This window comes from Carlito syrichta, unplaced genomic scaffold (assembly GCF_000164805.1).
Source record: "Carlito syrichta isolate Samal-C Ts95f unplaced genomic scaffold, Tarsius_syrichta-2.0.1 Scaffold303284, whole genome shotgun sequence".
Taxonomy (NCBI): domain Eukaryota; kingdom Metazoa; phylum Chordata; class Mammalia; order Primates; family Tarsiidae; genus Carlito; species Carlito syrichta.
This window is the reverse complement of record NW_007247380.1, coordinates 184,033-212,022: the sequence shown is the minus strand read 5'-3', so window position 1 is coordinate 212,022 and position 27,990 is coordinate 184,033. Positions and strand designations below refer to the sequence as shown.

The 27,990-nt window shown below is 45.5% G+C and overlaps 1 protein-coding gene across 1 annotated transcript in view; it reads left to right on the top strand.

Annotated features, from left to right (window-relative positions):
- Positions 1–27,990, top strand: part of TNIK (TRAF2 and NCK interacting kinase) — a 167,062-nt gene that overhangs the window by 70,028 nt on the left and 69,044 nt on the right. The window contains exons 11-14 of the mRNA XM_008058297.1: positions 1–112; positions 20,915–21,025; positions 21,797–21,883; positions 22,906–23,094. The exon at positions 1–112 is cut by the window's left edge and continues 87 nt beyond it. Coding sequence (XP_008056488.1) covers positions 1–112; positions 20,915–21,025; positions 21,797–21,883; positions 22,906–23,094 — 499 coding nt within the window. The remainder of the gene's footprint in view (positions 113–20,914; positions 21,026–21,796; positions 21,884–22,905; positions 23,095–27,990) is intronic.

Genomic DNA, 27,990 nt, shown 5'->3' with positions numbered 1-27,990 from the left:
GCAGCAGCTGGAGCAGCAGCAGCGCGAGAACGAGGAGCACAAGCGGCAGCTCCTGGCCGAGCGCCAGAAGCGCATCGAGGAGCAGAAGGAGCAGCGGCGGCGGCTGGAGGAGGTGAGCCCGCTGGCGCCCTCCGCCCGGCCTCCCCCGGGTGCGCCCGGAGTGCACGCGGCCTCCCGCCAGGGAGCCAGAGGCCCGGCCTGCACACGCTCCCGGCTGGCTGCGGGACTGGAGCCACTTCAGACGGGGGCGGCGTTTCCCGTGCTGCCCCGTTGCCCCTCCTAGGGCTTGCTGTGCTGCCCTGACACCCGTCTTGGGCCCTTACTCTTCTGCCCCGTCCCCCCTCCTGGGGCCTTCCTCCACAGCCTCCCTAAGAGCCACAGCCCCCCTTTCAGCATGCCCTTCTGCCCACCTCCACTGACCTTTACAGACTCTTCTCACTGTATTTATTTTTTTAATTTTTTTTTTTTTTTTGAGTTGGAGTCTCGCTCTGTCACCTGCTGGAGTGCAGTGGCAGGCTCACGGCCACCACAGCCTCAACCTGCTGGGCTCAGGCGATCCTTCTGCCTCAGTCTTCCAAGCAACTGGAACTACAGGCATGTGCCACCACGCCCGGCTAATTTTTTGATTTATTGTAGAGACGAGATTTCGCCATGTTGCCCAGACTGGTCTCAAACCCGCGGGCTCAGGCAGTCCTCTCGCCTCGGCCCCAAAAGTGCTGGGGTTACAGAGTTGAGCTATCTCCTCACTTTCAACTGTACTCTGCATGCACTTTTATTGCCTGGACTTCCCTGCTAGCATGCGAGCCCCATGAGGAAGGGACTCTTATCTTATCTCTTTTTTTCCTCAACACATCTCCAGTGCCTGGATGCATTTGTAGGGCCTTGTTTCTGATGTATCTCTAGTGTATAGTAGGTGCCTCGTGTTTGTGAGTGCATTAATAGATGAACCAATGACTCAGTGATCAAGAGGTGAAATATAGGCGCCAACTAGACCTCAGTGAATAGACGAATAAGTGGAGTTGCAAGTATGGAAAGGCAGGGCCTGCCTTCTGAAACTCCTCTGAATTCTAGGAAGAGCATTTCGCAGTCTCTTCCCCACATACACCTGAGTACCCAGGGCCTGTCCTCCAGCTTGTGGGCAAGACCCGCCTTCAGTAGCAGACAGTGCTGTCATCTGTGTGGAAACCATACTTCCAATCACAGCTTCCTGTGTGGTTGTCCTGACTGAGGCTCTCACCTTGTGGCAAAAGGCTTGTTAAAGCCCCCTTCTCAGAACCTTGCCCAGATAGCTGAGGCTTCCTTCCTTTGCCAGGTAAATCAAAGCCTCTAGACAATTAGGAAACAGAGAGCTCACAGCGACAGGGAAGTTGAGCGAGGGATGAAAGGTTCACTACCGGCACGGTCAGGGAGTAGGGATTTTACAGGCCTTCATACACCTGCCTGCTTCCTGTTACCGGGTTTACAGCAGTTCACTTGCTGTGCCAGACAGCCACTGCAGAGTTAGAGGGTGGTGACTTGCAGGGACCGGGAGTGGATTGCTTCTTAAGTGGCACCTCGGGGTCCAGCTTCCCTTGCGTAAATCTGGGAGGGCCCCTGTGCCAGTTTGCATAAATCCCACCAATCTCACTCTGCCCTGGAATGTCAGTTTCAAACAGCAGCTAGGGAGTGACTTCTGCATGCCACAGGCAGGATGCTTTGCTCACAGCCAGCACCTCATCTCATATCATTAGCCCTTTGCATCTATCCGTTCTCTCTCATGCAACAGCATATAATTCCCATTTAACAGAAAGGAAACTGAGGCTGAGGGAAGGAAGGAATTGGCCCCGTGTTGCAGGGTACTCTGTTTAGCACTTCACATGAATGGTCTCATTTCATCTGCACAATGATCTCCAGTCGCATGATAATGCAGCTGAGTCTTAGAGAGGTTGATAACTCGCTAAAGGTCACACAGCTTCCGAAGAAACCTGGTTTCAAATCTGGGAGACTGGCCTGCAGAGCCGAAGCACCAAGTCCCTGCTTGTGTCCTGCCTCTCCACTGATGATCCATAGGAAAGGTGTGCCTTTCCATGCTCTTCATCCAGCCTCCACTTCTATAGTCTTTTGACCTGAACATCAAGGATTTCTGAGCAAGGGCACAGAATCTGTGCCCCAAAGGTGCTCACTTTGAGCTGGGGTCTGTCTCCCATACTCCCATTCAGAGCCGTTGCCAAGGCCTCTTCGTGTCTCCTCTCTGGTGGCACTTACAGGAGCCTCTACTGGGCAGCAAGCCAGAGCTCAGCTCACTGAGGCACGAGCATCCACAGAGACATGCCCTGTGAGTTTTGGCTTGCACAGAAGTCATAGGCACGCTTGAGGACGCAGTCCTTGGCTCTGTGTGGCAATAGGCATGAGCCCTGGCTCCTGGCCAGAAGCAGGAGTGCTTGTGGCCACAGGGCACCTGCAGATGACACTAGCTTTCTCCCGTGTACCTTGATCTTACCCTGTAGCTCCATAGAGAAGAACAAGGAACACTAAATGTTCAGAAGGAGTGACATTCTCTGTGACTGGGAACCTCTGCTGTGTCCTGCTCCCATTGCATCCCCAGCCCCATCCGCTACCCTGTCCTCTGGTGACCACTTGTGTTCCTGGTGTCCTGAGCAGGAACTTGGACGACACTGTCACATAGAAACAGTTAAAACCCACACTTTAGCTTGAGGATAGCTGTTATGGTAGGTCAGACGAGCTTCCGTAAGATTCGTGGAAGTACATTCCCATTTTCCAGAAAAGTCCACTCAGCCATGCCTTTGGCAGCACAGGACTGTGTGGGTTGAGGCCTTTGTGTCTGGTGATCTCGAATGTCACCTCCTACTTGAGGGTTTCTAAGAAAGCCCCACATGTCCTTTGCTATTTTGGGTAACCATGTGGGTTTGGCTAAGTTCTAAATCCGTGTCTGTATATTGTGAGAGGGCTTTGCGTGTACACTGAGTGTAGTCATTTATCAGCTGTATGAAAAGGACATGGCTTCCAGCCAGTTAGGTGTAGGGACAGAATTCTCAGCTTTTGACCAGTGATAAAGTATAATTTATAACTGAGTTCCAGGAGCTTGATTAAATCTAGCTAAGGTGAATGAGTCCATCAATAGTAAGAAAAAGCACAGAGAAGACCACTTCTGTTTTTACTTGGCTTGGTAAAAATTGTATTACAAGATACAATTGTAAACCAAGATATACTTGGTTTATTCTGTATCACAGAGTTAGGATCCAAGAATGGGGAGCTTGAGGTGTTGAGGCTTCTACTCTGGTCGTCTTCTCAGACTAATTTTGAGCAGATGTGTGGTGATGTTTGGTTCTGCTTAGAGTCTTGAAATGATGCTGTTGATCTGCGTATTCATTTCAACTTGCTGAGAGCCTTCTATGCTTTCATTTGGGGGAGATTATCTTTGGGTTACAGCAGTGAATGAAGCTGACCCCAGGGACGCCAACTTGTTCCCCAGAAGTTTTATTCTTTGGAGAGCTGTGTTGAGTTTTTTAAGCCACCAAGTCTCATTTAATGCCCTTCAAGACCAAAGTGACATTGTCTAGTTATTAAAAAATCAGTTCCAGCTTAGAAGTACACTGCTTTAGATCTATCCCCTGAAGTTTATTTTTATTTTTAAGAACTAGCACCCTTATCTTATTGACCAGTAATAGTTGGAGCATTAATGTACAAAATAAGAGCCTGGCAGTCTAAAAATGTAAATCTTCTATAAGCCTCTAACTCTTTATTGTGACCAACTGGGGCCTTCAAGGACATTGAGCTCAAATTTTTTAAGTGTAAGGTAGATTTGAAACCTTTTTCTATGCCTATAGATGGTCATTCAACAAATTAGTGAATACCTCTGCTATGCAGGTACCAGGCTGGACACGGGAAATAGTCTCCCCTCATGATGACTAGATCTGTGAGGGACATGGGCGTTAAGCAAGGAATCAGCCAGGCAACCGTTTTTTCCCACGGGGATGATGGCAGTGCTGGCGAATGGCAGGCTGCAGGAGCATGCCATAGTACATGAGCCTCGCTGGCCTGGCCAGAGTCCAGCTAGAAGGGAGGCCAGAAGGTGGAGGTGCCAGGCAAGGAAGCCCTGGCATATCTGAGGGCTTTGTTGGCCAGGCTGGTGGCTGCTGAACTTCGCTCTAAGAAGAGTAGGAGGCCACTGGTGTCTTTTAACCAAGTAAGCACAACAGACCTACCTTTTTAAAATGAAACTTTGGCTACTGCAAGGATGGTGATTGGAAAGCAGCAAGAGTAGATACGGACAAGTTAGTCCAGGCATGGGGGCTAGAGTTGCAGGGCTGGCAGAGTGGGGGGCGAGGAGTAGACACGTCTGAGAACTGTGGCCTGGGGACTCACAGGACGAGGCGCTGGGGAGACGACGACAGTGATGAGAAAGCACGGGCAGTCACAAAGGTCCCCAAGTTGGCACCAGAGCACACAGCAGAGGACCAGCATACAGGCGAGGCGAGAAGTTCAGGGGACCAGACACATCCAGGCAGCCATTGGCGATGGCAAGGATGCGGTTGGATTATACAGAGATAAGCCCCAGAAGGGTGGAAGACTGGAAAGAAATGGGAGTTATGGGTTGTGGTGGTGGAAGAGTACACTGAGAAGAGAAGAGAGTCTGGGGCTGAACTCTGAATTGGGCAGGAGAAAAGCAGCACAGAAAATTGATAAGGAAATGAAAGGAGTACCAGGAGTGCTGTGGGAGCCAGAACATGGAGCATGCAACTTCAGGGTGAAGTCAGAGGGGCAGCTCTGTGGGACGCTGCCCAGCGGCCACGCATATTGTAATGTCCTTGGCTTCCAGTGAGGAAGAGGTGTGTAGAACACAGTGTTTGTGTAGCATTCTCCAAAAGTGCTTTCATTTCCTCTGGTGCCAACTTGGGGACCCTTTTGTGACCCAGCAATTCCCCTGTTGGGATTATACCTGGAGAAACTCAAATCATTTTACAAATAAGATACCTGCACACATATGTTTGTTGCAGCTCTATTCATAATAGAAAAAACATGGAACCCTGTTGTACATCAAAGCTGGACTGGATTAAAAACAAAAAAAATCGAAGCGTGCAGTGGAAGGTGTCGACTGGAGTGTGGGGGCACCACGTGCAGCACAGGGCAGACCTCTCTTCTCCCCGCAGCTCCGCCTTGTGACTGGTGCAGGGAGCCTGACAACAAAGTGGTTCCCACCGCTGAAATGGTCCTGAGGATTAACCAGGAAAGTAAGCGTGAAAGAGCTTTGTCAGCTGCCAAAAACTGGACAGATCTCACCTTTGAAGGACTAGTCAACCCCAGCTTAAATGCTGCTGGCGAGGTTTGCCTTCTGCTTCTCTGCTTAGAGAACTTTTCATAATCCATACACAGCCATGTGTTGTGGGCATGTTCTCGTCACATCCTCTCTTAGCATCACATTCTACTCAGGGCAACCAGGCCCGCCCCATAGCAGCCCCAACCAAGAGAAGCCACTGGTGTGGGACATCGCTCTTTGGAACCTAAGTGGTTTGAGTCACAGGACAACATCTGAGAAGTTCTGGGACAACTGAGTGTTGGTAAAACTCAGTAGAGAGAAGAGTTGTGTTTCGGTTGACAGCATCAACTCCAGATCCTGAGGCCACTGAGGTTCAAACCAAGCTTTCTTCCTTATCAGATGAGTGACCCTGAGTAAGCTTCTTAACTTTTCTGTGCCTCATTTTCCTCATCTGTAAAACTATAAATAACAGTAGCATTTACCTCATGAAACTGTTGTGACGGTTACATGAGTTAATTCATAGAAATCTTAGAACACCTTGAGTACCCAGTAGATATTAGTTGTTACTGTTTTTTTAATATTATTATTATTATTTATTATAAAGATGTGGAGTACAATTAAAGGTTAGGTATATAAACACCGATCATGCAGGTACCCTTGTTGATGAGGTATGCCCTCCCTCCCTTAGCAATTTCCACCAACTGCCAGTCCCACTCTCCTTCACTTGACAGTTTTCCGCTACTGCCAATCGCTTTCTTATAGCATTATAATTGTTTAAGGTCACCTTATGAGTGAGAACATATGGAACTCAGTTCTTGGTTTCTATGATAAATCACCAAGTATGATTGACTCCAAATCCATCCAAGTTGCTGCAAAGTCCATATATTTGTCTTTCTTTATGACTGCATAATATTCCATTGTGTATATGTGCCACTTTTTTGTTTTTAATCCAGTCCAGCTTTGATGTACAACAGGGTTGGTTCCATGTTTTTTCTATTATGAATAGAGCTGCAACAAACATACGTGTGCAGGTATCTTATTTGTAAAATGATTTGAGTTTCTCCAGGTATAATCCCAACAGGGGAATTGCTGGGTCATAGGGAAGGTCAATTTCTAGTTCTTTCAGAAATCGCCACACTGTCTTCCAAAGAGGTTGTACCAGTCTGCATTCAGCAGTGTAGAAGTATTCCTTTTTCTCCACATCCTCGCTAGCAGCTGTTGTTTGTTTTATTAATTATGGCCATTCTTACAGGGGTTAGGTAGTATCTCAGTGTGGTTTTGATTTGCATTTCTCTGATGATGAGTGAGGCTGAGCACTTTTTCATGTGTCTGTTGGCTGCTCATATATCTTCTTTTGAGAAGTGCCTATTCATGTCTTTTGCCCACTTTTTAAAGGGGCTGTTTGTTTTTTTTCTTTCAGCACATTTGAGTTCCTTGTAGATCCTAGATGTTAGGCCTTTGTCAGATATACAGTTGGCAAATATTTTTTTCTATTCTATGGGCTGTTTCCCTGCTCTCTTGATGGTGTCTTTTGCTATGCAGAAGCTTGTTAATTTGATGAGGTCCCATTTGTCTATCTTATTTCTTAAGGTATTGGCCTTTAGGGTTCTGAATAGGAACTGGTTCCCAGTTCCAATTTCCATAAGGGTGTCTCCTGCACTTTCTAAGATTCTTATAGTTTGAGGTTTTACGTTTAGGTCTTTGATCCATTTAGAGTTAATTTTTGTGTATGGTGGTAGGTAGGGGTCCTATTTCAATCTTCCGCATGTGGTCAGCCAGTTTTCCCAGCACCGTTTACTGAATAGGTTCTCCTCTCCCCAGTGGTTGTTGTTGGAGGCTTTGTGAAAGATGAGTAGGTTGAGGAATTGATTTTCTTCCGGAATCTCTATCCTGTTCCATTGGTCTATGTGCCTGTTCTTGTACCAATACCAGGCTGTTTTGATTACTGTAGCCTTATAGTAAAGTTTGAAGTCTGGAAGTGTGATACCTCCTGCTTTGTTTCTTTTGCTAATGATTGTTTTGGCTATTTGTGGTCGTTCATGTTTCCATATGGATTTCTGTATTGTCATTTCCAGGTCTGAGAAGAATGATGTTGGTAACTTGATGGGTATTTTGTTGAATCTGTAGATTGTCTTGGGTAGGATGGACATCTTAACAATGTTGATTCTTGCTATCCATGAGCATGGAATATTTTTCCATTTGTGTGTGTCTTCTTGGATTTCTTTGAGCAGTATTTTGTAATTCTCATTGTAAAGGTCTTTCACTTCTCTGGTTAGGAAGATGCCGGGTATTTTATTTTTTTGGTGGCTATTGTGAATGGGATTGTGCTTTTTATTTGAGTCTCTGCCTGCTTGTTGTTGGTGTATAGGGATGCAAGTGTCTTTTGCACATTTATTTGTACCCTGAGATTTTGCCAAAGTCCTTTATCAGTGCAAGCAGGTTTTTGACAGATTCTCTTGGATTTTCAAGGTATGGGATCATATCATCAGCAAAGAGGGATAACTTGACTTCTTCTTTTCCTATTTGGGTACCCCTGATGTCCTTCTCTTGTCTAATTGCCCAAGCTAGGACTGCCCACACAATATTGAACAAGAGGGGTGAGAGTGGGCAGCCTTGCCTTGTTCCCGTTTTCAGGGGAAATGTTTCTAGTTTTTGTCCATTTAGCAATATGTTAGCTATGGGTTTGTCGTAGATGGCGCTTACTATTTTGAGGTATATTCCTTCTATACCTAGGTGTTTGAGAGTTTTTATCAAGAAAGGATGCTGGATTATATCAAAAGCTTTTTTCTGTATCTAATGAGATAATCATGTGGTTCTTGTTTTTACATCTATTGATGTATTTAATTACATTTATGGTCTTGCAAGTGTTGAACCAGCCCTACATCCTGGAGATGAGGCCCACTTGGTCATGGTGGATGATTTTTGAGATGTGTTTTTGGATCCGATATGCTAGAATCTTGCTGAGGATTTTTGCATCTATGTTCATAAGGGATATTGGCCTGTAGTTCTCGTTCTTTCTTGGATCTTTACCCTGTTTGGGTATCAGTGTGATGTGAGCTTTGTAAAATGATTTGGGGTGAGTTCCATCTTTCTCGATTGCCTGGAATACTTTCAATAGGATTGATATCAGCTCCTCCTTGTATGTTTTGTAGAATTCTGCTGGAAAGCCATCCAGTCCAGGGCTTTTTTTGGCAGGTAGTTTTCATACGATAGAGTCAATTTCCTGGGTTGTTATTGGTCTATTTAGTGTCTCAATGTCTTCTTGTTTTAACCTGAGGAGATTGTGTAATGTCAGAAATTCCTCCATTTCATCTAGGTTATCAAGTTTGTTTCCATATAGGTGTACATAGTAATCTCTGATAATACTTTGTATTTCTTCTGGGTCAGTTGTGATTTGATCTTTTATATTTCTGATTGTGTTTATATGGGTGTTTTCTCTCTTTTTCTTGGTCATTCTGGCTAGAAGCCCATCAATCTTGTTAATTCTTTCAAAGAACCAGCTTTTTGTTTTATATTTTCTATAATATTTTGTGTTCTATGTCCTGTATTTAGGTTCTTATTTTTGTGATTTGGATTCTTCTGCTAAAGTTGGGGTTTTGGTGGTCTTCTCTTTCTAGCTCCCTTAGGTGATTTGTTAGTCTCTCCACTTGTGATCTTTCCATTTTCTTGATGTGTGCTCATAGAGATATAAATTCCCCTTTGAGAACCGATTTCATGGTGTCCTAGAGGTTTTTGTAAGATGTTTCTTCATTTTCATTTGTTTCCAGGAATCTTTCAGTTTCTTCTCTGATTTTAGTGTTGACCCATTCGTTGTTCAGCATCATGCTGTTTAGTGTTCATGTCTTTGTGGGCTTTGGCAAATGTTGTTGGTTTTGATATTTATTTTTATTCCACTGTGGTCTGAGAATGTGCATGGCAAGATTTCAACCTTATGGAACTTGTTTATGCTTGAATTATGGCCAAGGATGTGATCAATCTTGGAGTATGTTCCATGTGGTGATAAGTAGAATGTATATTTCTATGTTTGTTGGGTGGAATAATCTGTAGGTATCTACTAAGTCCATTTGGTAAAGTGTCAAGTTTAGGCTCTGGATCTCCTTGTTGATTTTTTTGCCTCGATGATCTATCTAGAGCTGTCAGTGAGGTATTCAAGTCCCCTGCTATAATAGTGTTAGAGTCAATATATTTTTAAAATTTATTTAGTAGTTGCTTTATAAATGCTGGTACTCCTGTGTTGGGTGCATATATGTTTAGGATGGATATTTCTTGTTGATGGATTGAGCCTTTTATCATTATTTAGTGTCCTTTTGCATCTTTTAAACTTTTTGGTAGTTTAAAGGTTGTTTTGTCTGATATTAAGATTGCAACTCGTGCCTTATTTTGTGATCCATTTGCCTGGAAACTCATTTTCCATCTTTTAACTTTGAGTCTGTGTGTGTCCCTTGTATAGTGAGATGAGTCTCCTGGATGCAGCAATTAATGGGGTCGTGGTTTCTTATGTAGTCTGCCATTCTGTGTCTTTTCAGTGGTGCATTTAGTCCATTACCTTCAGGTTGATTATTGGAATGTGATTGCTTATCCCTGTCATGAGATTCTTACCATGTTTTTTCTTTGCTTGTTTTCTTTTGGCTTTGGGGTTAGTGTATGAGTGTGTTTTCAAGTTTCTTGTTGCACTATATTCTCAGTTGATTCTGTGCTCTGCTGTTGTCTTGGGAAGTATGTAGTGATTCTCTTTTTTCCTTCTTCTGTGCTTAATACCTTTTTAAGTGTCTCCTGTAGAGCTGGTGTGGAAGCTGCATGATCTCTTAGGGATTGGATGTCTGGGAAGGATTTTAATTCTCCATCACTGATAAAGCTGAGCTTGGCTGGATAGGAAATTCTTGGTTGAAATTGCTTTTCTTTGAGGACTTTGAATATAGGACTCCAGTCCCTTCTTGCTTGTAGTGTTTCTGCCCATAGGTCTGCTGCTATTCTGATTGGTTTTCCCTGGTAGGTAGTCTGGCCCTTCTTTCTTTCTGCCTTTAGGATTTTTTCTTTTGTGCCTACTTTGTGTAGGCGAATTACTATGTGTCTAGGGGTTGGCCTTCTCATTTGATGTCTTGTGGGGGTTCTCTTTATCTCTTGTGCTTGGCTAGTCACATCTCTGGTGAGATGGGGAAAGTGTTCTTGGATTACCTCCTGGAATACTTGTTCCACATTTTTCTCATTTTCTGTTTCTTCTTCTGGGATACCAATCAGGTGTAGGTTTGACCTCTTGATATAATCACACATGTCTTGTAGACTTTGTTCCTTCTTTCTGAGTCTTTTTTCTATTTTTTTACAGATTGGGTTAAGTCTATGTTCTGGTCTTCAAGTTCTGAGATTCTTTCTTCAGCTAGATTGATTCTGCTTTCCATGCTTGTCATCTTGTTATTTATTTCCTGGATGAAGTTTTTTTTATTGCCAGAATCTCTGTTATAAGTTCTTTCAGTGTTGCATCTTGTCTTTCTTTAGTCTTATTCACTCTTTCCAACTATTCCTTGATCGCTGTCATTTCTGGGGCCCTTTGCTGGTGATTTCCATTGTTTGGGCACCAAGGTCTGATTTATCAGGAGTTTTGTCTTTGGTAGACTTGGAATTGCCTGAGGTCTTCCTTTGAAGACCTCATTTGTGACAGATATCTTGTTTTTGTTTTTTTTTCTTTAGTTCTGTTATTCGGAGTCAGTGGGAGAGGCTTTTCCTTCTGATGTTTGCTTAGTCCTCTATTCTTCCCTGATCCTGGCTCCGGATTTGTTCTATTTTGAAATAGGATGGTGAATGGGAAGCTTTGCTATCTCTTGTAGTTTTTGAAATCACTGATCTCTTTGGAGCTCTTCCTTGTCCTTTTCTGGCCACACCCTTTGTCCCACAGTTGGATCAGGGTAGGAGGTGGGGCACCTGGAACTCAGCACTCTGAGGTCCCTCTGAAGTTTGTGCTCTCAGAATATTTCCTCTGTACCACAATCCAGCCCTGAGTAGTTGATCTGCCATTCACAGAGACTGGATCTCTGAGCTGCATCCGTAGCCTCATCCAGCGCCTTGCTAGTTCTCTCTCCTATTTCAATGGTAAGGAAGCATCTGGGGCAATCAGTTTTTTCTGTTATGGATGTCAGTGCCTTTGACTAAAGTCAGGAATAGTCTTAGAAAGTTTGGATTATTTTATGTGTAAAACCTTTTTGGATTTATTAATAATTGGACCAACAGGTAAGCTTCTTCTATGATTTGAAAATAATATTTTTATAATACTAGGAGAAATTCAGTTATATCATTATGAGCAAAAACAATGTCTAATAATTGTTAAATGGCTCACTAGTAGGTTAGTGTAGAGGTCGAGTACACCAGCTTTGCAGGCCAAGAGGTCAAGGCTTAAACGTAGCTTTGTGGCCTTGGGCAAATTACTTAACCTCTCTGAACTTCTGCTTCCTTTAGGCACAGTCAGTATAATAACATTTATTGTGCAGGACTGCTGTGAGAAGGAGAGGAACTGACACACAGAGAGGCCTGGCATAGTACCCGACACAGGGACAGACTGATATTGTTGGGTGAATATTTGTTATTTTGGAACCAATGATTTCAAACTGTTATTTCTAGTTTTACAGATGAGGCACATGACACACAGAAAAGTTAAGAGACTTGCTCAGGGTCACTCATCTAATAAGTAGGTAAGCTGGGTTCCAGCCTCAGTGGCCTCTGGGTCTAGAGTCGATGCTGTCAACCGAAACACAACTTTCCTCTCAACTGAGTTTTACCAAACGCTCTGTTGTTCCAAAGTATGATCTTGTGACTTTCGTGACTGTATTGTCAGTTTTGTTTTTCACTTTAATGGTTCTCTGTAGAGCTAGCACTTCCCATTCCCCACCTTCCTTAATTCCCTACCCCACCCCCCACCCCCTGATGGCTTCTTTCCAGAGTGCTCTCTCGTTGGGTCTGGCCAGGCCATCTGTCTGCTGGTGACTTAGCCTGCAGTCCAGTTCTTCATCCCTCTGTGTACCTCACCTTTAGGGCCAGCTGCCCCCTTGGGAAGTCTCCTCTTCCCAGTCAGCTGCCCCCTTGGGAAGTCTCCTTTTCCCAGTCAGCTAAACGCAGCTTAGGCTAGTGGGCAGGAGCAGGAGACGGGAAAATCCACATGAGTCTCTGCCAGTGCAGCATTCCTACCAACTGGACCATACTCCCAGGCGTTGAGCAGGAAGAAAGCACTGTGAGCAAGGGTAAGTCCCCCATTTCAGGGCCAGGAGCATCAGTGATTGGCATGGCTCAGAGGTGGCCCTTAACTCACTTAGCATTAGCTCAAAGTGTCCTAAAGTGTCCTGTGAGTGGCTGGCGGGGGCCAGGCAGCTCTTATTCCTGGAAGTCCTTAGCATCAACACAAAGATTAAGCACTTGCTAGCTGAGCTTTTGCTCTGTTGTTTCAGTAGCTGAACAGAAGTTGTGAAATAGCTGGGAACAAGACTGGCAAAGGGTGCTCACTGTCAGGGGCAGAGTGTGCCCATGGCGTCCAACAATGGTCAGTCATCACCTGCGCATAGAAATGGCACTTGTGCTTCAGGAGGAGCCCTGCTTCTCAGTGGATCCAGGAAGGGCTTCTTGTTCTGACTCGCCCGTCATGCCAAAGGGGTCTGACTTTGTCCCCTGTGTCTCCTGGACCCTGTGATGAGAGGGGTTTCCTACCAAGTGAGGAAGCTGGATTGAAGTTTCTATGTTTCAGTTTAAAATGCAACTGAAATCTGAAGTCCTTTTGCCCAGACTCTTCCTCCACTTTCAAGGAATAGGAAGGGTGTGCGAGTATTTTATACTTACAGCACTTCGTACTGGAAAAACCCCAGAGTCAGGCAGCTGCTCATCCTCGCTGTCTCTGCAGTACCTCACGTGGGTGCAGGGATAGTTATTTTAGTGCCCGCGTGGAATGGGCATCATGCAGGCCTACTGGCCCTTGTTTGGGGCCTTCACAAAACCTCTTCATTACATCTAGATGACGTTTCTTGTGTTTCACAGTATTCTTGGTTATTCTAAACCACAGAGCTATAACAACAACATCGTTTCACGTAAAATATTATTTCACATGACATTTAAATCAAATTGTTTTCATTTCAACTTTTTTCTTCAGTGAGCAGTTTTATAGACTCATAAGGCTGTGGAACACTAGGGACCTCAAAGGAGATCTCAGCCAATTATTCTCCTAAAGCAAGAATCCCTTTGACACTGTTCTTCAAACAGGGTTCTTTAGCCTGTTTAACATGTGTCTCCTTACACATCCGTGGCTTGAAGCAATGCATCCTATTTTTAAACAACTCCTAATGTTAGAAAATGTTTCTTTTCATGGATTCAAGTTCTTGTGCTCTCTTCTCATTAATACAGGGTATGCCAAATAAAACTGAAATGCTTCCGCACCAGAGCTAGAAGTGCTTGGAAGCAAACATAATGTTCTTCCAAACGTCACCAGGCCCTGCAGCCTCTCCACATATCACCTAATTTAGCTTCTTTGTAGCATCTTGAGTGTGCTGGAGTGGCCCTCTCTGTGAAATAAGCTGGTTTACAACGGGCTTGTTTGCATGGGCCTCAGTCACACTAAGGCTTAAGAATAGTGACAGAAGGAATTTGGGGACTTCATCTACACTCGCCTTCCACACTCACGTTCAGAGCCGCAGGTACTAGGGAGGTCCATCGACCATTCTGGCTTCTCTATATGCCACCCAGGAAAACCCATGTAGCTGTTCTCCCTGGGGAAACTGAGGCTCAGAGGTAAGAAGGAACTTGTGAATAACCACACTGACTGACATTCATAGAAGAGGCAGGGTGAGAAAAAAACTTAAGAAATAAGGTCTTATTCTGTCCCCTCAGCTGGAATGCACTCCTGGGCTTGAGTGATCCTCCTGCCTCAGCCTCCTGATACTGCAGGCGCACACCCCCACGAGACTAATTTTTTCTTTTTTAGTGTGGTGGGGGGATTCACTGTGATGCCCAGGCTGGTCTGAACTCCCGGCTTCAAGCAGTCCTCTTGGCTCTGGCCCCTGAGTTGCTAGGACCACAGGCGTGCGCCACCACGCCCAGCAAGAATTCTTCATTAATCCTCCTTGCAGCTCAGTCTCTTTAGAACCTTCTTACCTCTTTCTACATGCATGACTCAGCTTGCACACAGGTAGTTGACAGCACTCAGCCTTGGGGCTGCCTGCTGATAAAAAGTCAGTCTGCATGCACAAAGACTTCATGTAAGCAGCTAATTTTTCAGGACAGCTCTGAAGGAGTAGGCTAGTTTATCTTGAATGGCGTAAAGCAGCTATAGAAAGGAAGGAATGTGGTGTGTCCAGCTTGTCTGACTGTGTCAGTGTTCTCTGAGTGCCATTTCTGTGAAGATAGGTAACAAGTAAAGACCAAAAGAGAAAAAATGACAACTTGAAAAAACACAGACAGCATCTTTCTCATGGCATGTTTAGACGCTCCCATCCGCTTTTTTGAATCTGTCAAGGCAGTCTGGCAAGAACCCGGCACAGAATCTAAGTTCTGGCTTTGCACTGAGTGACTGAGTGAATTTAGGTAAGACACTGGCCCAGAGATGCCTCGGGCTCCTTGCCTGTCAAGTGGCTGTGATGACAGTAGTGCCTGTCTCAAAGGATTTTGGAGACAATTAAATGGGGTACTATGAGTTCAGGCTTAGAACAGTGGTGGGCGTCATAGGAAGACTACCCAAGTGTTTCTTATTAATTACTATTCTCTCTTCATATTTTTAGTTCCTTGTTATACAGTGAATTCACAGATGCCAGACTGCTTCCCCTTCACTATTATGTCCTTACTATAAATAAAAGGCTTGGGGACCATTTTCATGCAAGGTAACATGTTCTTGTCCTGCGGTAGTTGGTCAGCAATGGTCTTTCCAAGATTGGAGTTTGAGCAAACGTTAGATGGGCAGGTGAAATGCCCCGAAGCCAGGGTAGTACTGGTCCTGTGAAACTTAGAACTGTCCTGTTCAAAGTAGGGCATGTGTGATGTCCCGTCGATTCAAGGATCACTGGGCCCTTTCATTCTGGGTGTCTCTGAACAGAGAGCCCCTGGGCTGAGAGGATGGCTTGAGGTACCCCAGGGAGCCCAACTTGACGCCTCACCAGCTGTTTTCCTGTACTCTGGAAGCCAGCTCAGGTCTTCTGCAGTCACAGTGGGGTGCCCTTACTACTTCCAGGTCACCCAGAATGAAGGGCAAAAAGAGCTCTTCAAGGGCAAGTAAGAATTTTGCTTCCTTTCACTCTCAATGGTTGGGTTTTTGCTTTGCTATCTTGCATATCCTTGCTCAGATTCTTAGAATGAACTGACCTGTGAGATGACTTAATTTGTCCCCTTGTTGAAAGTTCAGGTGAAGGTGACTTATTCAAGGTCAAAGAGCACTCACTCATACATTAAACACAAAGCACTGCTGTGTGGTCTACAGTATTCATATCAGTGACAGGGCAGAACTAGAATCTAGTCGTAAGAAATAGTAATATTTCTGATGTACTGCTCTTTCCCTGAGACCTCTTGCCTCTCTTGCCTGCCCCCTGCCCCAATAACACATTGCAGTGCAGCTATGGGATATTAACTCTCAAATGTAAATATTACCTGCGACCATATAATGCGAGATGTGATATATGTAAGAGATGGACCCAGGACCAAAGTTTGCTTTTCATTTGTTTGTGTATATCCTTCTTTATGACTCTTCTTCCTGCCAAAAGGAGGGGGTAAGGTGGCTTTCAGAGATTAATCCAGAAACTAAAAAGATAAACAAGGAGATGGAAAGTAGGAAGAAAACCCAGGTGCAGGCAGGAGCAGGTCAGTTCACACAAGGCCCACACAGCATGAGATCAGTTTTGCCGGAGGTGACCAACAGTCTGCTGGGAGTTCTGGCACCTGGGAAAAGAGGCAGATGTGACGGGTCAGGATTCCTGTTGTCTGTCAGGTAAGAGTGAAGCGCCGCTTAGACAGCTTTCTGAGGTCACTGGAAATGGTACGATTGCCCAGGAGTGATTAAGTAGTGCTATGACAAATGTCTGGAGCAGTATTCCTAGCACAAACATAGTGTTTAGCTTTGTTTGGCTGTTTTGGAAACATTGTAAAATGCAATTTTATGGCATAACAGGTCATCGAAGTCAATTCCACACAGCAGAGCACTCTGGTGCAGGCGCACACTTTTCTGCTAAAGCATCTAAGAAGAACATTTAAAGAAACAAAAGGAGAGAGAGACCAATTCCACAGCCTTTGGATGAACATCTGTGTGGATTATCACTCACAACTAGGCCTTTAATGAGAATTCAGTATTAAAACACTGAGGCGATATTCTCTAGCAAGAATTTAGAGAACAGAAAGTCTGCATGGCCACTTTGGAATAAATGTGTTACCTTTGAGAATTCCCTAAGCTGGGAGGCAAGATTAACATTTCCTCATTAAAATTAACTAGCCACTTCACTGCTTGAAAGTGTAGCCTGTACACCGGCTTGTCCTGGGGGTGGCCCGAGGGGAATGCCCACGCCGAGGATCAAAACCATCCTCGACAAGCGTACTCGGATCCAGCCATCCCACCATCGCATACCCGAAGGAAAGAAATCAGCATGTGGAAGAAACATCTGCACACCCTGTGGTTACTGCAACATTATTCCCACTAGCCAGGATATGGAATGACCTTAAATGCCCATTAACCAATGAGTGGATAAAGAAAATGTGGTCCATATGCACAATGGAATACTGTTTAGCCATAATGTAGAAATCCTGTCATCTGAGGCAATGTGGGTAAACCTGGAGGACATTATGTTAAGTGAAACAAGCCAGACACAGAAAGACAGACAAACACACATGACCTCGCTCACCTATGGAGCCTAAAATGTTGTTCTCATAGCAGTAGAAAGCAGAATGGAGGTCACCAAGAGACTGCGGGGAGGAGCAGAGGGGGAGTGATTGGTCAATGGGATCGAAGCTATAGTCAGAAGGAGGAATAAGTTCGGGTGCTTCCTTGCACAGTAGGATAACTAAGGTTCACAATAATGTAGCATATATTTCAAAATAGTGCAAGCAATTTTTGAGTGCTCTCATCACAAGGAAACGATAAACAATAACAGTGATAGATATGCTAGCTACCTCAATTTAATCATTACATAATTTACACATGTATCTAAACATCACCTATAAAATATGTACAATTTTGTGCCAATCATAAGTTTAAAAAAATAAAAGATAACTGTCCTAAAAAAAAAATCATCATTCTTGGCAAACACCAACAGAAGACAAAAGGGACAAGAAGGCCCTGATCATCTACTCCCTAGAATGGGGCAACAATGATTTTAGCCTGGAAAACATTGAGTAGTTTCTTAATTTGAAAATAAATTAAGAAACTTATACAAACCCATGAATGTCTAATTCTAAGGAATATGACTTTTGGCAATGCCTCCAAGAAGGTGTGATGAAAATATACAGGCAATTTAGTGTAGGTAGAGTATCTGCTGGGCGCTTTAGACTAGTTGGTTTAAGCCATTCTTTTCAGCAGCAGAACCACCATCATCATTAGACATGGCTTGAATATAATCTAGGAGTACATTTGATTCTCCCCTTTCCCATCTTTTCCACCTTGACTCTTACTCCCTTATTTTATTTTCATGGCTTTTTCTAAGATGCCAAATAGATACCTGCCAGTACCAACTACAGGAGACTTTCTTTTTTGAATATCCTCTGGCCCCGTCTGTGCTTAACATAAGAGACTGTTCTGGCCCATGAGGGCTGTCTAAGAAGGTCACAGTTCTGGTCAGGGGCTTTGCAAGGCTCTCAGTCCTTCTGTCACTTACCTGACCTGCAGTGTTCAGTGCAGGTGTCTGATTGAGTCAGGGACTTGGTCTTTCTTTGATACATTTTGGCATGTCCCCTCCCTCAAACAGCCCATGCCCAGGAGGAGAGAGAGCAAACATTTTTTCAGGAAAGAAATTAACATCGAGACACAGCAGCTGGAAGTTGGCAGGGTGCCCTTGGAAGGCTGGGGAAGTGATTTATTTTTCCAGCCTCACCACAGGAGCTGAAGCCCTGGCAGATGCCTCCATGTGTTCGCGGCGGCTGATCCGAGTGAGATCATTATTAATTATTAGTTACTTCTGAGTGTCTTTCTCAGAAACTGTAGAGTGCTTAGGAAGCCCAGATGCTTCTGAGTTGCAATCAATACTGTACATACCTTGCACAGGGAGCTAAGTGGCATATAATTATAAAACAATATTGATTCCTTGCAAAGGGGTTCAGAATGTACAGATCCTTCACATAAAAATCAACTAACTCTTCGAAGGCTGGATTTTAATTTTTTTTCCCCTCAAGAAAGAGACTGATAGAGTAAAAAACTTGAAATGTAAGCTGCATTAGGGCTATTTCCTGCCAGGAGCCAGATCTGTACACATAATTATTTTATTCTGTTCTGGCCCTCATTCACAGCAGTTGCATGTTGGAAATGTCTCTGTTTGGGGTTTGCAATCCAAATTATCCGTAGGTTCCTATGCCGAAGCTTCCTACTCACATCTTCCTGTATTATGTTTCTGTGAAACAAATACCCGTATGTCTGTGCCTCTTCATGCCCAGCCCACTCTGCCTTTCCTGCTTTCTTTCTCCCACCATCCAGCGTGGCCAGGACTTCACCCGCCCTCCCGTACCCTTTAATCACCAAATTCTGCTTATTTTATTTTGACCTGTTTCTGATTTCTATGTCTAAGTTGGTGCAGACTGCAGCCCTGTGAGGATGACTAGAAATCTGGCTATATTTTAGTCGTTCCTTCTCTGGCCGATTCTCCATCCTCAGCAGCACTTATGAGTGTGAACCGTCTGCCCTCCTTTGCCCAACTTGCCCATGCATGCTCTGTTACTTTATGAACATGGACTCTCTGCCTGCCTTGGCTGAACGCACCCATGCCCTGGGTATTTCATGCCTGGAACCACAGAGTGGCCTTGTCTTGCTTTTCAGTGCCTTTCTATCTCGCCCCTTCCTAGGGCTGTCAGGGGCCTCTTGAAAACGCAAGTCTGGTTGTGTTACTTGGCTGTGTGACATCCTCAGGAGCTCCCCTTTGCCTGCAATCTAAGACAGTGTTGATCTGGAAGTGACAGGTGTTGAGTCCCAAGAGAGGCATCTTTTCTCCCAAGACCCAGAGGCTGTTGGAAGACAACAGGACCGGAATCGCACACATCAGGACAGCTTCCTCATGGGCTTCCTTGACATTTTGAATTTCTGTGCCTGGTGTAGTGGAGACTGTGACAGAGCACTTTTGTTTCTCTGTGGTGTGGTGATAGCTTATCAGTGTGCTACGGTCACCCTTTATTCTGTTCTGGGTACCTCACGTTTCCTGAGCCGTGCAGTGAAGTCTCGTTGAGAATGTTACAAGGGAATGGGCCCCCTCGTATGTTCCCTCTGAACCTCATAGTTGAGGAAGAAGCAGTCCCACAGCCTGTACTGGGCTCTGACACACAGATCTGCAGCTTCTCTCAAAGGCATGCTAATGGCTTTTGTTGGGGAAAACACTGTGATGCGTGGCCGTCATGCACAGTGTGGGATGTTTGGCATCACCCGCCCTCATGCTAAATGCCAGTCATGTTCCCCAACCTTTGGGACAACCAGATGGAATCCTCACATGTCCCCACATGGTTCTGGATGCTCCAGGGATGGGGCTGACGGGACTACCCCTGCTTGAGAACCACTGGCTCCCGTAACCGCTTGGCCTAGTTCCAAATTCTCCTGCAGTGTTCTCCTTTCCTGAGAGTATAATGAAGATTCAGATACTCTGTGATGTTTCTACCACTCCCCTTGTCTCTTTGTTGTCTGTAATGATTGCACTAACGCTGGAGTCACATTGGCTTTGAAATCGAGCTCCACCACTTACTGGATGTGACCTTGAACATAAGTGTGACCTTGAACAGGTTCTCAATCTCCCTGTGCCTCAGTTTTCTCATAAAATAGGGATAATAACATCTACCTCAGAAGAGTTTTGTGAAGATTAAACCAGACACAGCTGTCTACTCTCAGAGGCACAGTAATTTTATGGGGTGGTGGTGGTGCTGAGGATGACGATGGTGATGACGGTCATAAGGGTCTTCCCTGCGTAAGAAGTTGAAATTGGCAGCGAAGGAGGAATAGTCCAGAAAGTACAGGGGCAGCCTGATGTATGAGTACGGTAGTGGACTGAGTGGGAAGTCAGTAAATGCTGTTGTATCCTCTGCCACAAATTACTTGTGACCTTGAGTGTGTCGCTTGACTTCTCTGATCTTTACGTTCTCTGTCTATGAAATGTTTGTGTTACACGTGCCAAGAGGATTAAAGTAAGCCCTGTGAGGCAACCTCCCAAGCAGCCTGATCATAGGCAGTAAATAACCTGCTTTGCGCTGGCGTGTTCGGCCCCTGGTTTGCAAACGCTCACCAGCCGCGGTTCGTGCACGCAGCAGGAGCTTCGTGGGGGCGCCCACGCACGTGGTAGGTGGCAGAGTGTGACGTGCGACCCAGGCCCTCTCGGTTCCCGCGCCCCTGCCGGCGTGCCCCCGGAGCCCAGGAGAGAGCCTCAGGCCCCTCGGAACGGCCGTGTCTGCGGCTGGGCAGCTCACCCCGCCGCCCGCCCGCGCCCGCGCCCGCGCACGGCCGCGCCCTCACGCCGTCTGCTGGTCGCCCCACAGCAACAGAGGCGCGAGAAGGAGCTGCGGAAGCAGCAGGAGCGGGAGCAGCGCCGGCACTACGAGGAGCAGCTGCGCCGGGAGGAGGAGCGGAGGCGCGCCGAGCACGAGCAGGTACAGCCCGCCCGGAGGCCTGGACGCCCGGGCCCGCGCCGCCGGGCTGCGGCCACCTTGCTTGGGGGCTGCGCGGTCCGCTCGGGTGGCGTCTCAAGCACGAGCTCTCCCTGCTCAGCAGGCCCATGCGCGTTCGTGGCGGTGCCCACGCGCCTTCCTGGCGGTGCCCACGCCTTCAGCCCTGCCTCCCCGACAGGCTGGCTCTTCCGGGCCCAGCCTCGGGTGTCTGCTGTGAAGGCAGCCCCGCAGCCGAAAGCCGAGCCAAGTCCGCCTCGCGAAGCCCGCGGACTTCAGAGCACTCTGCTCCTGCGTCTCCGGTCTTTATGGCCGAGCGTCCCTGGCAAAGGCCCTCTGTCCTGGCCCGCATCCCCTCCCGAGGGCCCAGTGAAAGTCTGCGGGATGGTTCGGCCGAGTTTTATCCCTGTTGCTTGCTCAGACGCTGCTGGGCTTTGTCGCATGGTTAATTCCAGGCCGTCCGTAGAGAGAGCAACCTCCCATGAAAAGTTTGAACACGCAGCTCGGTTATTAAGGCCAAGGGGTGGCGGGGGGATGCTGTGCCCCCCGGGCTGCTGCGGGCGAGGGCCGTGCTTCTGACTCCCACGAGTGCTCTTGCCCTGGCGTGCACTCTTGCTGTTTCGGGAGGCGGTGTCTGGGTGTTTTTCCCCTCCTTCCTTTACACTTCACTTGGCAGCTCTTGTCACCCTTGAGACCACCAGTTCATCTCTCTCTTTCTCTCTGTCCCTCCAAATGCTCTGCTGCCTCCCTCTCCAGGAGTTCATCAGGCGACAGCTAGAGGAGGAGCAGAGGCAGTTAGAGATCTTGCAGCAGCAGCTCCTGCATGAACAAGCGCTACTTCTGGTAATGGGAAAGCCACGAGCCCGCTGACCTGCCTGCGTTCACCTCTCGCTCGCACGTGTGTGTGTGTCCCCGTGTCCTGTCCAGAAGAGGGGATCCTCCAAGCCTCATGGGCCTCACAAATCTCATAGAAATGCTTTACATTTCCTGACTGATTTTGCTGAGTCTTAATACATTTAATACAGTTGTTATGCATTCTTTATTAACTCCATCTATTTGTGAGACTTCAACATGAATCCAGCCTAATTATGAGTACAAACTGCTTTTGAGACCCACTGTGTTCGTTGCAAAGTAATTTTTAAACCCATTGGCAACGTGATGGAATACAATCACAGCAAGATGCATCTCTCCTTTGAGAACCCACTCAGCTCTGTGGTCATATTTCATTTGCAGACCGTGAGCTTTCCTCTCGTGATGGGAACATTTTGTGCTCCCTGCTCATGTGGCTTCCACTTGAAGTACAGTACATTTTTATTATTGTTGCACTGCTCTGCAAATGGGCTTTGTGGTGTATTTTTTACTAACGGAACTCTTTATTTAATAGCATTCTGATTTTTTAGCCTGTACATAAGCTTGCCACTGGCCTTTGTTGCCCAAGTTTTATTAAACACAGGATGATCTAGGCACTATCTTTGGCTGTTGATTTGGTTTTGTACTTAGTTGTCTATGTTCAAGTGACTGAATTACTAGACCCGGAAGTGGATGGCTTCCTATCGGGGCTGTATACTGTCCATTTTGATGTCCTCAGCATTGCCATTCTCTTGGTTGCCGTCTCTCAGAGACAAGTCCCTTTGTGAGTGGCTGGTATTCTGCAGCAATTGCTATTTTAAAGCCATGGTGTCTTCATGAAAGGACACATTCTTGTGTGGATGCTGACACAGGCTGACACTTATACCTGTGGCACATCCTGACCTCCTCTTGTAGTTCTATCAGCATCGAGGTCTTTGTTATTTAACTGATACTGGCCAGTGGTTTCCATGGGGTAACTTAACCACTTCTTTGCTTCTCTTTTCTAAACCGGGTAGGAATATAAACGCAAACAATTGGAAGAACAGAGACAGGCAGAAAGACTGCAGAGACAGCTCAAGCAAGAGAGAGACTACTTAGTTTCCCTTCAGCATCAGCGGCAGGAGCAGAGGCCTGTGGAGAAGAAGCCACTGTACCATTACAAAGAAGGGATGAGTCCCAGTGAGAAGCCCGCATGGGCCAAGGAGGTAAGAAACATGCTTAGCCACACCTGTGGGCCAGGCCTTCGCTGCACCGAGTTCATCCCATGAAAGTGGAGAGTTAGCCTGATGCTGCCATGTGGGAAAAGTCCATCGTAAGAACCACAGCATGACCTCTGTAGAGAAACAGCAGGGCACCTTGCTCCGTTCGTGGTTCTTTTCTGGCGTGTCTTTGTGCTGTAGGAGGCGTCTGGAGGTAGCAACAGGAGGCAGAAGAAATCCTTTCCCTTAAGCTAATTCAGTTGAATTTATGGCACCGGAATTTTTTAGTGAACTTTTTTGGGGAGAATGTGATTAAGGCCTCGGGGAAGTCTAGGTAGGATCGTCTTCTGTTCATACTTGGATCCTATGACTGACAATTAACATGATGGTTGCCAGCCCTACCTTGTTTGCTGCAGTACCTGGTGGATGCAGCTGGCCTCAGGCTTGTGGTTGTGGTGTCTGCTCTCAGGATTACTAGTCATTTGAATTCTTTTGTTTACTTCCAAAGTATTGATCCTACACTTGCTCGACTGCTAGACCAGAGAAGGAGTTTCAGGAACCTGGCTCTGTGATGATTTATTTAGAAACATAATTTAAAACTGTTCAATGGGAAGAAGAAAAGGGTGATAACCAAATGGATAAAGCAAAAAAATAAAAGAGTAACTCCAACCAGATAACAGCCCTTGCAGGTAGTCGCTGTGTCAGCTCATGTGCACAACACCCTGGATCTGTCATCATGTGTGACACTTAGTGATTTCCTTTATTTTCTTGTAAGCATAGGATGTTTTGGATTATTTTTTATTTTTATCTAGCCTCTTTAGATATTTATAACCAGAGGTTTTTTGAAGTTATGTAAATATCATATTACCAGAACCCAATTTCTAACATAAGATTCCATTTTTGTATGTTTTCTGGTTACTATTTGTCCTCATCACTGAATTTCCTTGCCTCTTCTCTTGGTTCAGAACTAGTTCAAGGTTCCCGAGCTTTCAGAAGCCATGGCATTCTTGGGGGCAGGTCTTTGCCGATGTCATCAAGGTGGTTTCCTAGACCTGCTAATGCCCCTAATAGTACCAGAACCCAATTTCTAACATAAGATTCCATTTTTATAAAAGCATTTCTTTTTATTTTCCTATCCTAACTGCCATATATACAGAAAACATTTGATGTGACATTGTCCTGATGCTGGTGATAGGGCAAAGTTTATGGGAGGTAACATTTTTTAATGATTTTTTTTCCTTAAACTTTTTTGTGCTTTTATATATTGTTTAAATCCTTTATTGTGATCATGTGCTATTTTAAGATGAAGAATATTTTTGGTTACTTTCCCTTATGTCTGTAAATGTCCATATTTACCTATGGCTGTAATAGCTGCCTCCTTCTCTTAGATCAGTAATTCAGTTTTGTGATCCTACTCCCAGGCACAGCAATGGCCCTTTAATAATCCACCTGTTCTTCCAGCTAAGCAGAATCACTGTGCTGCTAGACAGCAGCAGACCTGCTTCCTGGCTGGCAGAGATGCACCACTTTCCTCCACTGCTAAGCCATTTCCTAGCCATGCCAAGTTGAAATCCTCAGCTAAGCCAGACTCACAGCTTCTGACCATGGCATGTGTTCAGAAAGGTGAAAAACTAGCCTCCACAAAGCTAATGCCAGTAGCACCTGCAGGAATTAATGATTCCAAATTAAGACTCCTGTGTGAGCACTACTCTCACGGAAGAAAGGCAAAGCAGCTTGCCCTGTTGGACTTGGTTTGGAAGAACATCTAAAGCCTCAAGAAGCCTCAAGGACCACAGTGAGATCTCCAAAACGATCTCACTCCCAAGGATGTAGCCCAGCTTGAGAGTTGGGATCAAAGGTCATTTGTGTGTCCTCTCCCAACATCTCCAAAGTGGCCCGCCCCCAGCTGTCCTTTACTGCAATTGAGGAGGGCCTAGAGACTTATGTGGGCCTTGGGGCAAGAGAGGCAGGAACTCCTGCATCTTCACAAGTGCCTTGCCTCTTCTGAGAAATGCTGCATCTCTAAGCGACCTATCCTTGCTATGTGACCACTTGGCCTCCAGCGTGCCCAGCCCTGAGCCTGAGTGCAGAAGAGGGACACCTGCAGAGACCCATGATTTCTTGCAAAGTATCCCAGAGTTTCTTCCTTCCCCTAGGCACCTCCCTCAGGCACAAATATACCTGAGAACAGGGAAGAGCATGGAGCAGTTTCCACTTCCTTACTTCAGCCTCTGCCCAGCACATTCTGATTTGAACGTGTGCATTTGGACTTCATTGTTTTCTGGTTGCTATTTGTCCTCATCACTGAATTTCCTGGCCTCTTCTCTTGGTTCAGAACTAGTTCAAAGTTCCCGAGCTTTCAGAAGCCATGGCATTCCTGGGGGCAGGTCTTTGCCGATGTCATCAAGGTGGTTTCCTAGACCTGCTAATGCCCCTCTGCTTCCTGGCCAGGCTCCTAGCAGTAAAAGAAACATAGCAGTCGGGCATGCAAGCAACATGGTGGTATCATCAAGCACTCCTGATGCAAGGCTCCCTGGTCACCATAAGTCAGGGCCCCCTCTAGTGGGTGACATCTTCTAATGTCCCCGGCTTCCTAGCAGCTGGCATTCTTCCTTTGGGCTTCACTTCCAGAGATATCTGGGAACACTCTTTGGGGACTTCGTGTTTAGTCCTCTTCTCCTAGATGTGGTTAACATAAGCCAGCTTCCAATTAACCCTCTCTGTCTATTCATGAAACAATTCCTAAGTCTTAAGGTGGTTGATCATTTATTAAAAGACGAAACATTTGAATGATAGAAGGAGAGCAACAATGCTAAATTTGGAATTGGGGCAATTGATATAAGAATAAATAAGAATAAATAATCATCTTGGTTTGATTCATCTTTTTTTAACATTCACTTCTCAAATCGGGGATAAAAATGAGTGTGAGAATCTTTATCTTTTAATGCTTCTCATCAGCAATGTATGAACTTTTCTTCTGAAGTTTTATTTACAGATGTCTTACTCTTTCAAATTTTAGAAATCAGTATTCTAACTATCAACTGATAGGAAAGCCTGCATTAAACTCTATGCAGGTAGAATCAAAGGGTACTATTTGCTTTTTCAAATGCACCCTCTGCCAGGATATAAATTTGAGGATATTCTTGGGATAGGTGGGCCACTGGGCCTATACCACTGTCTCCTGAAATACAGGGTCTGGACTTTTTTGCCCCGTGCACCTTTGAAGATACCATTCAACTGTCTTCTGCCTGTGCGTCCTCCTGTGCAAGCTGCTGTAGCATCTGTCTTCTAACTCAGCTCTACACCTTCTTGTCAAGATGTTTTCTCTTTCTTTGATTACTTTCCCATCTACTTCTCTTCCTCATTCCAAATCAACAATCTTTCATCAGCAATGTCATGTTGTTATAATGCCTCATCCTCTGTGATTTTGTTTCTTCATTTTGTAAAACACGAATGATCACTGCATTTCTCATTATCTTTCTCATTAATTTGTTGGATGCAGTAAGAACAAATGAAAAGGCTTGATCGTTTGCAAATCTTGCTGAGCTCTTCCCTTCTTCCTTTTACTGAGTATTCCTTCTGTTCTGAAGTCACATTGACTTTGATGTTCAAATTTTAGCCAGAAAAAAAAAATTAATATCTTTCTATGAAAAGGAGGAGGGAGGGGCATTCTCACCTCTTTCAAATTATCGGTCACTTCTGAATTAAAATGGAAGTTAAATTTGTTCTGTGAAAATATCAGTATGCTATTCTGTTGAACATCAGCAGAATCTGAAAGTCTTTTTCTCTCACCTTTTGGATGATGGAGATTCCTTTTTCTTTCTCCTTTTCCTTAGATGGCATGTGACCGTCTGGGCCTGGCAGTAACTGTGTGCGCCTCTCTTTCCATCCCACATGCTTTTATTTAAAATTTTTTTTGCACTAAGTCTTAGCAGTGACAGAATGTTTAGTTCTGTGAGTATTGCATGAGATTGTATTTTAATTTTTTACACTCCATCATGTTCTTTCTCTGTGATGTATGCCAGTCAATGGAGTGGTTTTATTTGGCAGTGATCTGATACGTGCCAAGATATGTCTTTATTTTCGGCAGTCTATTGGACTTTGAAGTTCCTGTGTATAAAAACTCCTGCACTTGAATTTCTCTGCTGTACCTGATGTGCTTTATTTCCCTTTATCCAAGTTAGTTTATACTCGAGGTTTCTAAATCACCATGTAGAGGGTTGACAGCTCTGGTCCCACCTTTCCTCAGTTTCTGCTTCTCCTATTTAAGATTTAACCTAGAAGGGATTTGGATGGAAGCAGAAGGACTGGGCCTGAGTTCAAGGTCCTCTACCTCCTGGCTGTGTGGCCACAGCATCCCCATGGCCTTTCCTGTCTCCCAGATCAAGGGCCATAGGCAGGAGGGCATGTGAGTGTGCCGTCCAAGGGATGGGCCTGTACAAAGGCAAGAGAAATACAGTATTTAACATACTCACATCTGGTTCCCAAGACCGTTGTAGCTCACAAGGAGACGTGTTTTGTGTCTGTCATTTCGGGCTTGGATTTCACATGACCAGTTAGTTCACTTGAGTCTCCTATTTCCTCACCCACCTCTCCTGGGTGGTGATAAGCTCCTCTTCATTTGCAGTCTCAGCTCACTGAGGTTTTGCTTCATTACCTTCAAGTTATGTGCTCCATTCACCTGGGGATCCACACTTTCTTCTGGAACGCTGGTTAGGAGAGCATCTTGGAAAGGAGGCAAAGCCCTCCTCTTCAGGCAAGACTGCATTTTAAGCATTCCTTATAAATGAGAGTTCTCATGTGCCCCAGGGAACGGAGTCCTCGAACTTTCAGTAGCTGTCTGCCTGTGTGGTTTTGCCAAAGGACTTGGTCCCATGTGAGTGAAGGGTCAAAGTTTCTAAT